General features: G+C 43.9%; 1 protein-coding gene across 1 annotated transcript in view; it reads right to left on the reverse strand.

Moving 5' to 3' along the window:
• Positions 1 to 8,437, reverse strand: part of MB21D2 (Mab-21 domain containing 2) — a 107,448-nt gene extending 99,011 nt beyond the window's left edge. Inside the window, exon 1 of the mRNA XM_063075156.1 lies at positions 8,227 to 8,437. Coding sequence (XP_062931226.1) covers positions 8,227 to 8,437 — 211 coding nt within the window. The remainder of the gene's footprint in view (positions 1 to 8,226) is intronic.
• Between the last annotated feature and the right edge of the window lie 5,764 nt (positions 8,438 to 14,201).

Raw genomic sequence — 14,201 nt, forward strand, 5'->3', positions numbered from 1 at the left:
GCAGCTGCTATTAAGAACAGCTGCAGCTGCTAAGACGGTGATCTTGGAGCAGCCTAGAAAAGTGCTTACAAATTGAATATCGACAGGCTTCGTTCTTCCTCCTGCTCCTCAGCGCCTCTCGCGAGACCAAAAATCATCCTCCTATTACACCCTGGGACAAGGTGGGACAGGGTAGAGGTGGTTTTCAGAATGATAATAATACAAAGAATTGGAGTGAGCTTCAAATAACTTGAGTTTGATCCCACCTCAATCATTTAGTGACCTTGAGTAAGTTACTTAACTTCTCTTGGTCATTGCTTTTTCCAGTGTTAAAATAGATACAAAAATACCAACTTCACAGAGTTGTTGTGAGGAGTAAATCAAATGAGATTATGTATATGAAAGCATTTTGTAAACTGTGGAGAACTAGACAAAACTAAAGGCTTATTATCTTCCCCTGAAAGCTGCAGTTTGACCCAGGAACTACTAATGTGGGACTGTTTCTAGCCTAGGGCTATCAGAGGTGAAATAAGACAATCACAGGGCTACAGAGGGCCTCTTGAGGACCTGGAGTCCAACCTTCTCCATTCCCCCTATTCTACCCCCCATCCTTGAATACTACAGACAAGAGCCTAGCCAAAGGGTGGTCCCACCTGGAAAACCTCCACTTACAGGAAGCTTACTATATTCCAAGGCAGGCAACCCATTCCATCATAGGCCTAATCTGAACATAGACCATTCCTCCTTGCAGAGGCCAAATCAGACCTGCTATAATTTAAGCAGCCTTGAAAGGTGCTTTCAAGTTCATCCCTCACCTCAGGGTCTGTATACCTGCTGTTCTGTTTACCTGGATTCTGTTTACCTGGAACACGCTCCCATTCAGTCTTCAGAAAGCGGGCTCCTCCTCCTTCCATTTCAAATGTTTCTGGCTTCAGAGAAGCCTTCTCTACTCCTCTTCACTCCATCCTGCCCAGTTATCCACCATCATAATATTCTGTGTTGTTTTTTTTTTTATAGCACACATCCCTTTTTATCTGCATGTTTAATCTTGTTAAATCCTCCAGAAAACAGAAGCTTTATGGAGGTAGTGATCTTGCTTCTCTTATTCACCACTCTATGCACTTACATAGAAATTGCACCACAGTAATTATATTAGCACATGGTAAGCATGCCAACATATGCTGAAAGAATTTATGAATTAATGAATGAATGCTTCAGCAATGAATGAACACCATTCTATGACACTGCAGACATTCAAATACTAGTTAGAAGAAACAAAAACCTAAACAACACTTATACTACCTCACACTACTGACTTGATTCAACTCACAAATAGTAATCAAGTCTTCTTGTGTTGAGAAAAACATTTAAAAACTAAACAAACTGCACAATTCCCCATGCCAGTTTTATTCATAGCAGTACTGTCCCTAGTTATCTGTTTATCTTGTACAGAAGAAATTCATGAAAAGGCACTTAAGTAGATGAAAAACAGATAGCCGTTTCCTAGAGACAGGGTCGCACAGAATGGTATAATTATGAACTGCCCTTAAAGAGATCACTCAGCTGGCAAGAACTAACCCAGGTCCGTTGTAAACACTGTCCCTGACCCCATGAACCAGTGGGCAAGGCCTAACAAACAGACCTGGAGAATGCTTGTCTATAGGGCTGGTACTTACCATTCCACTCTCAGTTAGACTTATCCTCTATATACCCTCTGCTCCACAGGGGATCACAAAAGTCCAGAGGGGAATGAAACCTGCTACTCTTGCCTTGTCCAAGAATACAGAATCACCACAGCAACAGGAAAGAGGTCTGAGGGCAGAAAAGCCCGTAAACTCTTTGCAGGTGGTGTACTGCAGCGGCAGACACTTGATATCTGGGTTGAGTCTTGTTCTACCACTTATTCTGTGGCCTGGAAGTAAGTCACATCACCTCCCAGAGTCTCAGTACCTCTGGCTGTAAATGGGGGTTAATAGTTCTTACACAACCTTTCTTAAAGGCTTGTCCTAAGGATAATACCATACCAGGTGTGAATATGTATTGTAATTTATAAAGCATTGTGTAGAAGTAAATTATTAGTATTGATGGCAAATAATACTAGTTTATAATAATAGAGAACTGTTACATTAAATACCAGAGCTGGTACCAGAACTCAGAAGTTTCTCTCTTTTATACTGCACAAACGCTGTCAGATTCAGAATTAAATGCACCTGAACACATAATGTAGGTATAATTAGCCCCAACTTACATATTCAGAAACTGAGGCTCAGAGTTCATTAAGTGACTTTCCCAAAGTCACATAGCAAGTAACTAGAGAAGTCACAGCTAGAACCTGGATCTTCTGGCCCTCCAGAGCACAGAATGTTATCATTGTTAAAGGAAAGGGCTTTGTATCAGCCTAACCTTGGTTAAATCTCTATGTCACTTACTTGCTGGTAAACTTGGGCAAATTCCCCAATTCTTCCAATCCTAGGATTCCCTGTAGTTCTTTACCTCAGTGGATAATGGTGATGATTAAATATAAAGCCCTATGACAACCTCTGACAGAGTAAACACTCTTATCTCAGACACTGTACCGCCCTGCCACTGTCCCACGTGAAAGGACCTCCAGTATTACTTGCCAGGAGCCAGCACATACGTCTATTCTTCAGGCTCAGCAGCCTGGTTCTAGTCCTGAGCGTCAACCAGAATCATGCCCATTATGTTTAGAAGCAGTTCTAATGGTCAGAGAATGCACGGCATCAGGCCTAACACAGGACAGGATGTTGATGTGCTGATCAGCCAGTTTGAGGGTTTCTAGGGATCTGATTCAACAGATCTGAAATGGGACCAGAGATTCTGAGTTGTTAAAAAGCTCCCCAGGAGGGCCTAAAGGGTTAACATTCAGTGACAAGTCCTCAGTTTGACAAGAGGGAATCTAATAGTTCTGTGAATACAGAAGGGGCTCAGTCTAATCGTGAGCAACGCCTGATCCAATGGGTGGCACAACAAGCAGTCATGGGAAGACCCAGGACTGTCAAGGGGCTGCTCTGTCAAGGATGAAGGGAAGTAACTGCCCAAAACCAGAAAGGGAGAACTGAAAACAATCCAAACTAGGGCAGAAATAAATGTTTAGAAAGATCCTCTGCCCTAGATGCATAACATTTCAGAGCAGGAACAAACTTCAGAGATTATCTTGTCCATTATACAGATACAGCACATTAGTGAGTGCAACTTTAAGGAACATACCAAGCACTTGGAGGACCACATAGGAGGCCCACTGGGTGAATTCATTAAGAGAAAAGTGACATTCAAACACTGGAAAGGTAAGGCTTCAAAACAGCCTGCTCTTCAGAGGTAGAACGTGCTTAAAAATATGACAGATCCAGAAGCACTCAGAAGCACCATACCATGAGTTTAGAACTTGGAAGTGGCCACGTGCTATTTACTGGCCTGGGGAGACAACAGCCAGCAAACTACTCTAGAGTTGGTGGGCAAAGGAAAAGGGGAAGAGGTCTCCAAAAATCTTTATGGGCTTCTCTAAGATTTTGCTCACTATTTCAGCCTTAGAACCCTTCATACTGCCTAGGTAACAGTATTAAATGCATTAAGTATCTATTTAATGCACAAAAAAAAAAAAAAAAGAAAGGAAGAGAAAAAGGGACAGACAAGAGACAGGCAGATAAAGAAACTATCTCTGTTCCTACAGGCTAAGCAGGCTACTGAGTGTAGTATTCCCCAGGAAGTGGGTCCTTTTGGTTGCCTGACCCAAGAGAGACGGGAACTGATTGCTAGCACAGTGAAAGGAGCATGAACTTTTGAGTCAGAAACACCTGGGTTCAAATTCAAGCTTTGCAGTATCTTGGCCCAAGTACTTGACCTCTTTGAGCCTCCATGTTTCATCTTTAAAAAGGGGTAATATCACCTACTTCAACTCTAAAACAGGAATGATGACACTTATCCTGACAGAGTTGTCAAAAGATTAAATGAGGGGCCGGCCCGTGGCTCACTCGGTAGAGTGCGGTGCTGATAACACCAAGGCCACGGGTTCGGATCCTATATAGGGATGGCCGGTTTGCTCACTGGCTGAGCGTGGTGCTGACAACACCAAGCCAAGGGTTGAGATCCCCTTACCGGTCATCTTTAAAAAAAAAAAAAAAAAAGATTAAATGAGCTACTGGATTTATGCAAAGTAGCTAGCACCATGGTCAGCACATAGTATGAACTTTAAAAATGGCAATTCACGTTGGGATCAATCATGCCCTCTACAGCTAGAGCCCATATCCTCCTAGGCTGCCCCTACCTGCACTCCAGAGTTCTTTCTGATGCCAAGCTGCAGAAATAATTCCAGTTTCCATTCACTAGATTTTCTAATAAACCACATTTCTTTGAGTAAATAAAAATCACGTATACATCCCTTGTCAGTTAGCAAAGTAATTTCGCATTCAGATATAACCATTCTGAAACAATGCATTACTGTTATCCACGTTCAATAAATGGAAAAACTAAGACTACACAGATAGCAAGAGGCAGACTGGGACTGCAACTACAGATTTTAGCATTTTATTTATAATGACCATGATTTTCTCAATCAAAAATAAAACGGTGTTCTTATTACAGAATAAAATACTTGACCTCAGACTGCTCCAGAAATCACTTTGGATGCTACTTATATTATGCTAATACTTACAGATGAAATCAGAAACAAAATCCTGAAAGAACAAGTAATTTTTAAAACAAAGCCCCTCCTCTGGATTTCATGTATCTATTCTTCAGTCTCAAGTAGAAGAAGATCATGTCGGGCTGGCCACAAAAAAGGCAAAAAAAAAAAAAAAAAGAAGAGGATCATGTCTTAGAGTAAGGCTGGCCTGAGGTATAGTAACATCTCTACATTTAATAGCTATGTGAACCTGGATGTTTCTTAACCCCAGTAAATTTCAAAGTCCTCATCTGTGTAATGGGAGAGCAATACCTACTCAAAAGGCTGTGTAAGGTTCCTGGCCCTGATAAGGTGATCAGAAAATGATAGCTACTCTAATAACCATGCCATGGCACCAGGCTCTTGGTCTACAGGTTAAGTGACTGCTTATCTCCTTCCTGCCTTCTCCAGTTTCTTCCCTGTTCTGTATCTGTTCAATGGGGACACAACAAGTCTCCATCCAACCTCGCCAGGGAATGAAGATAACAAAAGAACTGGCAGAGACATTATACAAATACCAAATATTATTAAAACATTAATAAACTCTGACAGTTTCCCCAAATTTTGATAAATGGTGTTTATTATGCACTGCCAGCCTCTCATACAATCTGGGCTCTCAAATATTAATTAGGTAATAACGGCAATCATTCTCCTAAAAGACCAAGGTATACAGAAATGAATGAGTCTAGATGATTCTAGCTAACACCTGCCTCCAAAGGAATCAGAATCTCTGTACAAACAGAGAACATCAGGACAGATCACAGAGACCACGATGACCACAAATGGGCTCAGATCAACCTAACAACCTGTGCAGAACCCTGCTTTGAAAGGACAGTAGAGTGTCTTGGTGCTGACAGGCCATTGATTATGACAACTGTCTACTATTCCTTTGCTTTTCTGTGTATAATTACCTCCCAACTAGACAAAATGAGAAGTGTGTGGGAAGCTGCGGGGCTTCAGTCCAGGCTAACAATCATACAGAAAGAGAGTGGCTTGCTTCACAGCCCCTCTAACTGCCTGAAACCAGAAGCAGCATTATCCGCAGCTCCATTAAAGAGGCATGTACCAAATTCCTTGGCCATTTCATTGTGTGTGAGGGGATAATGTTTTTAAGCTGTGGACAGTCCTCGGGTGCTGCTCAAAGAGAAACAGAACAAAGCCAAGAGGACTTGCCCTCCACAACTCCCAGAAATGAGGGCCTGGTGCCACCTGAGTGACACCTCAACAAGCTGGGGGTCATTAAGACACCTCATCCTAATTTCATGAAAGATCCAAGGCTGTGACAAATGAAACAAAGTGTACAAAAAGATTTTGTTTTTTAAGCCAAAAGAAAATCTGCTCTAGAAAAAGTAAATCCACATGGGGACCTTTGCTGTCACCAAACCTTCACTTGTCTACAGCAGCTAGTGCCTCATTAAAGGAAAGCAAGGAACTCGCAAATGAATGCAGCACCACACACAGGCAAGCTCACTTCGCCATCTGCCTTCTAGTGTCCAGAGGGGCAAAAGGCTCAAATGACACTCTCCTGAATTTCCTCTCCTGCGGGTGGAAATGCCAAATTCCCAGGGGGACAGAAAGACTTCTCTTGCAAGGTCAGCTGAGCAAAAAGGAATAGAAGCAAATCTAGTTTACCTGTCAATACAACGCCACCCATGACATTAAACACATGTATAAATTAAGCATCCTAGAATAATTCGCCCTTTATATTTGAATAAAGTCTTCAGTGTATCAGATGTGGGGTTACCACAGACATTCCTAATGAGCCAGGCACTTAAACTACTCCCTCCCTATATTCTCCCATTTTCTAACCCATGACTATCTTGACTGGTTGTGACCCACTACCTTTTTCTAGTGAATTGACCTAGGGAGGTGACATCAGAACTGAAGTGGGGGCTATAATAACACAATGGCAGACTTCCATTATTTAAGCCAAAGAGAAAGGCCATGATTAAGCAACTTAAATAACTGCCCTAAGCCTTCTGTGTGTGTCCACACCTTCCTGATAATCACTGTTGGTTTTCAGATCTAGAAGCTGTGTAAGCATTTTAAGCTTTTCTCTGAAAGCTCAATCCCACCAGGTTAGGATTCAAAAAAAAAATTTTTTTTTAATCCATCTAAATGGTTGAATGGTCGAATATCTCAGTAAAGAGCTTTTCAACCCCACACGCAATCTTGGGGAGTGTGGAGGAAAGGGTAAAAACCAACCCCGCGCTTTAACATGTTTCACCCAACTTCACAAAGTGTTAATACCACCGGCAGACACAGGTTCAATTTCTATTACCCCCAATTTGGGCTGTAGGGAGGAAGAAAACCTAGAGGGAAGAAGGTATCCCAGGATGGAACCAGCAACAACAGCCAGCTGAAACCCAAGTAGATTGCAAGAGGAAGGAAAAAGCTCCGTCTTCCTCTGTGGTCAAAAGACCTTTTTCAGTCAAATTTTCCACTACTTGGAAAACTGGTTGAGCATATAGGATTTGTAGAGCGCACACAGAGACACACATTAGAGCAGCGCTACACCGGAGCTCCAGATCTGCGGAATGTTAGCGGCGGGACCACGTACTGCATGACAGCCACGGTTCCACGGGTACATCCTAGGCTCCCAGCAGCAGACACTCACCCTACAGCTCAGTAGCAATAATCCCAACGGCAGGACACCTGGGGGAGGGGCTTGGTCGCGCAGCCTCGGCTCGATTATTTTCCTTTACACACCGTTCAATAATCTCTCAGAAGCCCTAGGTGAGGAGCTGGGAGGTGGGAGTAGGCGGCATGTTTTCTAAACCCCGACGTCTCCCGGGTTGGAAACTCTGGGCACTTCTCTCCGCCAGCGCTAGGAAAATACACAAAGAGGAGGGGGCCGGCGCTCCTTGCGGTCAGAGCTCTGAGCCTGGTCATTTTCGAGCTGGGAATTAGGAATTCCGAGCTCAGCAAGAACCCTGGAGAAGCACCGGAAATGCTTCCGATCGCTTCAAAGGGAAGTCGATTTGCAAATCAAAGTTGCAGGAACTCCGGGAGCCCAGACTACTTCAGCGGGTTACTAGGGAACACCCAACAAGTTTGGCCACCGGGGGCTCGGCATGACAGCGCCGCGCCGCAAGACAAGAGAAGCAACTTGTCGCTCGGGCGCCGAGCCAGAGCTGTCTCCGCGCCCCAGCTCGGGAGAGGACCCGAGACCCGGCTCAGGTCCGAGCCTCCGAGGGGCCGAATCCCTTCACTGAAAGGCGCCCCTGGGTCTCACCTGGACCGCACCGCTTCCAAGGGCTTCCCCCAACAGTGCACTTCACCTGCCTACCGGCCCCCGGAGGCTGAAAAATTAACAAAAGAGCCAGCGAACGGGGGAAAAGGAGGGACCCGGTGCAAAGTATAGTAAGGAGAAGAGGGAAGGCAGATCAGCTTGCGGCGCAGAAATAAGAGAACAGGGACGGGTTATACCCCAGACACCCGGCTCTGGGAAGGAAACCGAGAAGGAAAGAGCTCGAGGAGGGGAAACGGGCTCTTTACTCCGCTTCCCATCACACGCGCACACACACGCGCACGCACGCACACCACACCTCCCCCTTTTCCCTCCTTACCCAGCATGGAAAAGATGAAATCCTTGGCTGTGTGAATCTCTAGCGCTCTCTGGTCGTCGTATTCCCGCTGGTCGTGCTTCGTAAATTCTTGGATGAGTTTGTTCAATTCCTCCACCCGAGCTCCCGACCTGAAATCCAGCTCCGGGAACGTAGGCTTGTTGTTACAGCCCAGAGAGGCTGCCTTGCTGGCGGTGGGAGCCGCCATCTTCATGCAAAACGCGCCGAGTAGCAGCTCCGCGGCCGCGGCAGCACCCACCCCCGCCCCCCACCCCGCCCCCCTGGGCCTCCTCCCCTGGCCGGCTCTCTGGCTGCGGCCCCGACCCGTGGGCGGGCCGGCCCGCGGGTGTCTAGGCTGGCTGTCCCCCGCTCGGTGCGCTCCGGGCGTCCGGGCTTCGGGAGGAGCTGGACTGCAGCGAGGGTGCGTGTGTGGCCCCGACACCCTTTCCTCCGGCCCCACGCCCGCCCCGATGCTGCGCGTCTCTGCCTTCCCTTGGCCCTCGCTGGAGCGGCGACAGCGGTTGTAGCGCCAACCAGAGCCTTCCCGCGGGCGAGGAAAGTGAAGTGGAAACAATGTGAAATTCACCAGCTCTGAAATCAACAAGCTGCCGGCTCCCCTGTTACGGAACCAGCAGCAGCGTTCCCATTTAAAGGGACAGCGCACCCGGTGGAAAGAAAAATAAATAAATGACAGAGGTCTGCGCACCTATGCCACTTGCCAATCTGTACTCTAGCAGACGCGCAAGGTGTGGGCGTAGTCTTTCCCCACCTCCTTACCCACTCCCCACCCCCGCTTTGGGGGCAGGGCTTGCCAAGCGCATTCAAGGAGAAGGGAGTCTTCCTCCTGATTTTAAGGGCGGTGTCCTCGGTGAGGACATCTCAATGGGCGCGTTTCTATCTGTATCCCAAGAACTCCTATACTTTTAGATGGCAAAGAAATCTGTCTTAAAAAAAATAAGAAATCTATCTTCCGCCCTTTCTTGCATAGATTGCCAAGCATGACAAGATTAAGCGTATGAAAAAAGACGGTGCCCACCCCGCCCCATGTAGACACTCCCACTAACCGCTAAAGTATCCCTACCTTTGCCTTAGGTGACCAATTTCCCTGGATAAGAGCTTATTCAACCTAACATATAATGAGTTAATGAGATCCAACCTGCTCTAATATAAAGATAAGGAAACTAAAGTGTGGGTGCGGGGGAGGGAAACGGAACAAATTGCCCCAGGTTCCAGTGAATGTCGAATGGCCAGGTGAAAATTCTCTCATTCAATAGATACAATCTGAGCACCCACTATTTGCCAGGAGGAACGCCAGATCTGGGTGGACTGCATTAAACCAAAGGACATGGTTCCTGCAATGGAATTAGACTTACATGACAGGGCAGGTTCAATGGAAGTCATAGTCCTTTAGACAAAATAGGATCTCACAGGTATTTTAGTGTTTATGAGATATGACTCAAACATTTAGGAGGTCCATCGGCTATTAGAAACAAAGGTTATTGTCTTCCCTAATTCTCCAAAATCCCTTTCTTCTTTATCCCACAGTCCCTGGTTTAGAACAGGCTTTTTTCATTTTCTTACCTGAGTTCTCATGGCCAAGAATACAAATAGTTTTGTTAGACCTGGAAGGAAGTCCAGTCTCTGCCATGCCTTCCCTTGTAAAACAGGAGTAGTAATAATTCCTGTCTCACAGCTTGTTTTAAGGATTTCATGAGGTAAAGCAGGTCAAGCACATAGTATAAGGCCTGATATAATAAGTACTTAATAGAGGTCAGCTATTATCAGCTTCTACTATTATTGTTGTTGTTTTGAACTTCTTTCCCTTTTCCACAGTCTACTTTCCTCATTGTTGCCACGTTGATCTTTACAAAACACAGATCTGGCTATGAATTTCTCTCTTCTTTACTCCTTTCCCAACTTTACAACAAAGCCAATCCATTCCTATCTTTCCCTGAAAGCTTTACCAAGACCCTCTCCTCAAGCTGGTGGCAACCTTTCCTTTCTCAGAACCTCCACAGCACTCTTCTGGAAGCTTTCGTATGACACTGATGAATTTTAACCTTGCTTTATCATTGTTAATAAAAGTTGCAGATTATAAGATTCTTGAGGATGAGGACTGTATCTTACTCATCTTCGTATTTCCCACAGCATTTGGTCCTGTGCAAGAGTCCTCTATGTTTATTGAATCAAGTAACAAGTGAAGAACTTGGATATAATCAATTAGTTTCTCTTGTTTTTGGCTCTCTTTTCTTTGAAATAAGCCTTGTCACCCACTCAATATGAAAAAGGGAGGAAACATAACTAGATAAATGCTGGTGGACTGATGAAGATAAATGCTGCTGGACTTGAGATCTCTGGCTTTTACAGCTCTTCTGTGCTGCCCTAACTTTTCATCCTGAGAGGGTGTTACCGTTACCTGGGCAGTAGTATAAGCCACACGAGAGGCTGGAACTTCAGCACAAACTGATCCACTGCAGTCTGTCAATGCTTCTCTCGTGGTCAACAGCAGACATTTGTGAGATAGCTGGCTGAGGCACAGTTATCCCACGGACCAAAAAGGTTCTAGTATACCTCCAACCTATGTAGTACAGTTAGAAATACTTCAGGGGGAAGCGTCAAGACACTTTTTCTCTGTTAATTTCCAAAAGCATGAATGAGGCATCTCCCTTGTTTCTACCTTTTATTGTGATATTTATACTCACAGAGAGACAATAGATAGTTAGAAGTAATGACTCTGATTGTGCCTTAACTCTGGGCCTGTGAGGTTTGGATGAGTGAGTCAGTGAATGGTCGCTCTGTCCTTCGTCTTCCGTTCTACTTTCCATCAGACAGATAAGAATTTTATGAATCAGTGACCCTCAATGTACCCATATACAGTATTTAGAAAATGTAGCTAAATGGTAAACTAAATACCTTTCATAGGCTCTTATAGAACTCTGATAAGATTGTATAAATATCCTTTTTTGAATTAGAATAATAGGGAAAGAAGATTGGGAACCATAATTTTCCGAATTGGTCTCTTGGGAGACTTTTTAACCTCTGGGCCCTAGTAGACTCTAAGCTCCTCAAGGGCAAGTTCCTCAAATGTGTAAACACTGCCTTTAGCACAGTGCCTGGCCCACCTTAATTAACATGTTCGAATGAATGAATGAAGGGCCGACTCATAGCTCTCTCGGGAGAGTGCGGTGCTGATAACACCAAGGCCCCGGGTTCGGATCCCATATAGGGATGGCCGGTTCGCTCACTGGCTGAGCGTGGTGCTGACAACACCAAGTCAAAGGTTAAGATCACCTTACCGGTCATCTTATTAAAAAAAAAAAAAAATGAATGAATGAAATACTATCCCCGAAGGTCCAGGAAGTTAGCATTTAGGTGACTTTTGCTACAATTACATGTGAGGGTACGATAAAAAGTTCATGGAAAGATTTATATTACCTTTCGTTTCTTTTTTTCCACAAACTTTTTGAAATACCCTTGTATCTCAACATACACTATCTATGGTTTCCCAACATCACTTAAGAGTTATAAATGTAGATGTTTCTGCTTAAGTCTAATTAGATGCTTCTATTTTCATGCCTTTTTCCTCCTGTGTATGTTATATGACCTAAGAGAAGGAAGGGAGATGGACAGAAAGGTGAAGAGAAAGGGAGAGAAAAAAATTATTAGAAGATGTTAAGGAGTTGTCTGAGCCTTATAATAAAAATGCACATTTCTGGAGTTTGGACAAATGACAGAAGAAAGGTCAATGGAGTCTACCATCTAAGCACAAAGGTGTGCCCTTCCTTTGCTTACTCCTGTGGCATCAAGCAGCGCAGAGAAGCTCCCTGCATTTTCAAACTGCTGTCTCACTTAGAGGTAGAGCTTGCCCCTCTACTGTCCCACTGCCAAATTTACTAGTGTGTGAAAGAAGTCTTCATCTTGCTTCTGTGGAGCTGTTTGTTTTTAAATGCAGCTCTCAAGTTCTGTGGCAAACTCTCAGCCATGAATAACTGGGCTGTGCAGAGCATGTATTAAAAATAGCAAGCCCCACATCCACATGATGGATTAACAAAATGTAATTTTAAACAAAGATTCTCTGGTCTGTCAGTGATTTAAATAGCAGCCCAGGCTACAAGATCTGGCTGCCTTGGGCAGCTGGATTTTCAATAAAAGTCTAATACACAGAAATGGCCAAGGTTTCTTATGATTTGAAAATGTAGGCAGGATAAAAAGAGGCAAACATCACAGACATATGGAATGCTGATGTTAGAAGGGATTTGGATAATAAATCTCATCTACCACCTTTATTTTGCAGATACCACCTTTATTTTGAGAACTGGGACACAGAAAGGGAAAGGAGCCATGCCTAAGTAGCAGAAACAGTGCTGTTTTTATTTTTCATCCAGATTTCAAACATAGTAAATATTTATTGTGTTTCCAGACCGCCAGAAGGGGCATGGAAAATGCCGTGAAAATTGACCAAAATTATGATAAAACAAAAAAAGGAGAGTGGCTCTTGGGCAAAATACACTCATTGCACTTGAAAGTTAAATCTCAATAAACCAGGAATTGCTGACATTTGGAATTAGTTGATTACTGTTTTTCCCGGCAATAGATAGAGAATCAGGACTAGAGCTAAATCTTTTTGGTATTCACAAAGATGCACATGCCCCTGTTTGGGGCAAATAGGGCAGTTTTGCCTCTGAGGAGGTTAGGCCATTGTAATGCTAGCGATGTCTCCAGAAAAGTATGGGTAACCCTCTTTACTCAGACTATTTGGTTCTAACAGGTGGGACCCAAGTGAAGCCCACCCCCTCTGATGTGTTCACATGGTTCAGAGAGACTTTTCCCACCCTCTCCCCCAATCCTGTGCCCTAATAACTCTGTGGGCCTGGGTGGTTTAACCATAGAGAGCAATACAGATCTCTCCATGCCCAATCTGTCATTTTATTCTCTGCTCCTGATGTACTCAGGGGAGCAAAATCTGTACATGTGGAAAGAAGAAAATGAACTCTGGGAAAGGAGAAAACGATATCTGATAACAATTATTAATGATACCTTATAATGATAGAGTACTTTACAGTTCAACAAAGCAGAAATTTAATTATCAGTTTCTCACAACCACCTACTAAAGCATGTTAGTCGGGACTATGATTATTATTATTCCTATTTTAGAGATAAGAAATTAAGGCTTAGAGAGAGATTGACTTTTGTGAGGTCACTAGGCAGTGATTGTAATCTTTCAGCTCCTTAATTAGATGTCATTTCCTGTACAAGGCTTTTCCTGTACCTCCTGCACCCCACACACCCAAGTCCAGGTCAAGTAGGCTGCTTTATAAACTCTCATTGCCATTGGACTTCTACCATTGCTCATTCTCCCATTTTGTTGTAGCTGCCTCGTAATGTATCTGTCTCCCTCACAAACATGTATGCTCTGTATTGGCAGCGACTGTATGTGTCATGATTGTAGATGTATCCCCAGTACCTATCACTGCATCTGGAACATAGTAGGTGTTCAATAAATGTTTGATAAATGAAAGAGTAAATGAATGAACGAGGTGTCAGGCTCAGGCCCCAACCTTGGGTCTTTTGATATATGATCCAGGTTCTTCCCATCAAACCTCACTGACTCTGTAGTTAGCAACCACTGAGAGTCCAGGAAAACTCCAACAATCTCTTACATTTTAGATATTGGATACACTTTTACCCAGCATTCCACATACACAGTCAGATCCCAAGGCTTGATTTAAGTTCTGTCATTGTAAACAAAAGCTTTTGTCTCTCTTTTTCTCTACCTTAAAATCTAAACTCAGGTCATTTGCTCAATAAACTTTCTGACAAAATAACTTTTAAAAAATTAAATTCAGGGCTGGCCCGTGGCTCGCTTGGGAGAGTGTGGTGCTGATAACACCACGTCAAGGGTTAAGATCCCCTTACCGGTCATCTTTAAAAAAAAAAATTAAATTCAAACTTTCAATTCTTCTTTCTTTTGAGAAACC

The sequence above is a fragment of the Cynocephalus volans genome, chromosome 1, assembly GCF_027409185.1.
Source record: "Cynocephalus volans isolate mCynVol1 chromosome 1, mCynVol1.pri, whole genome shotgun sequence".
Lineage (NCBI taxonomy): Eukaryota > Metazoa > Chordata > Mammalia > Dermoptera > Cynocephalidae > Cynocephalus > Cynocephalus volans.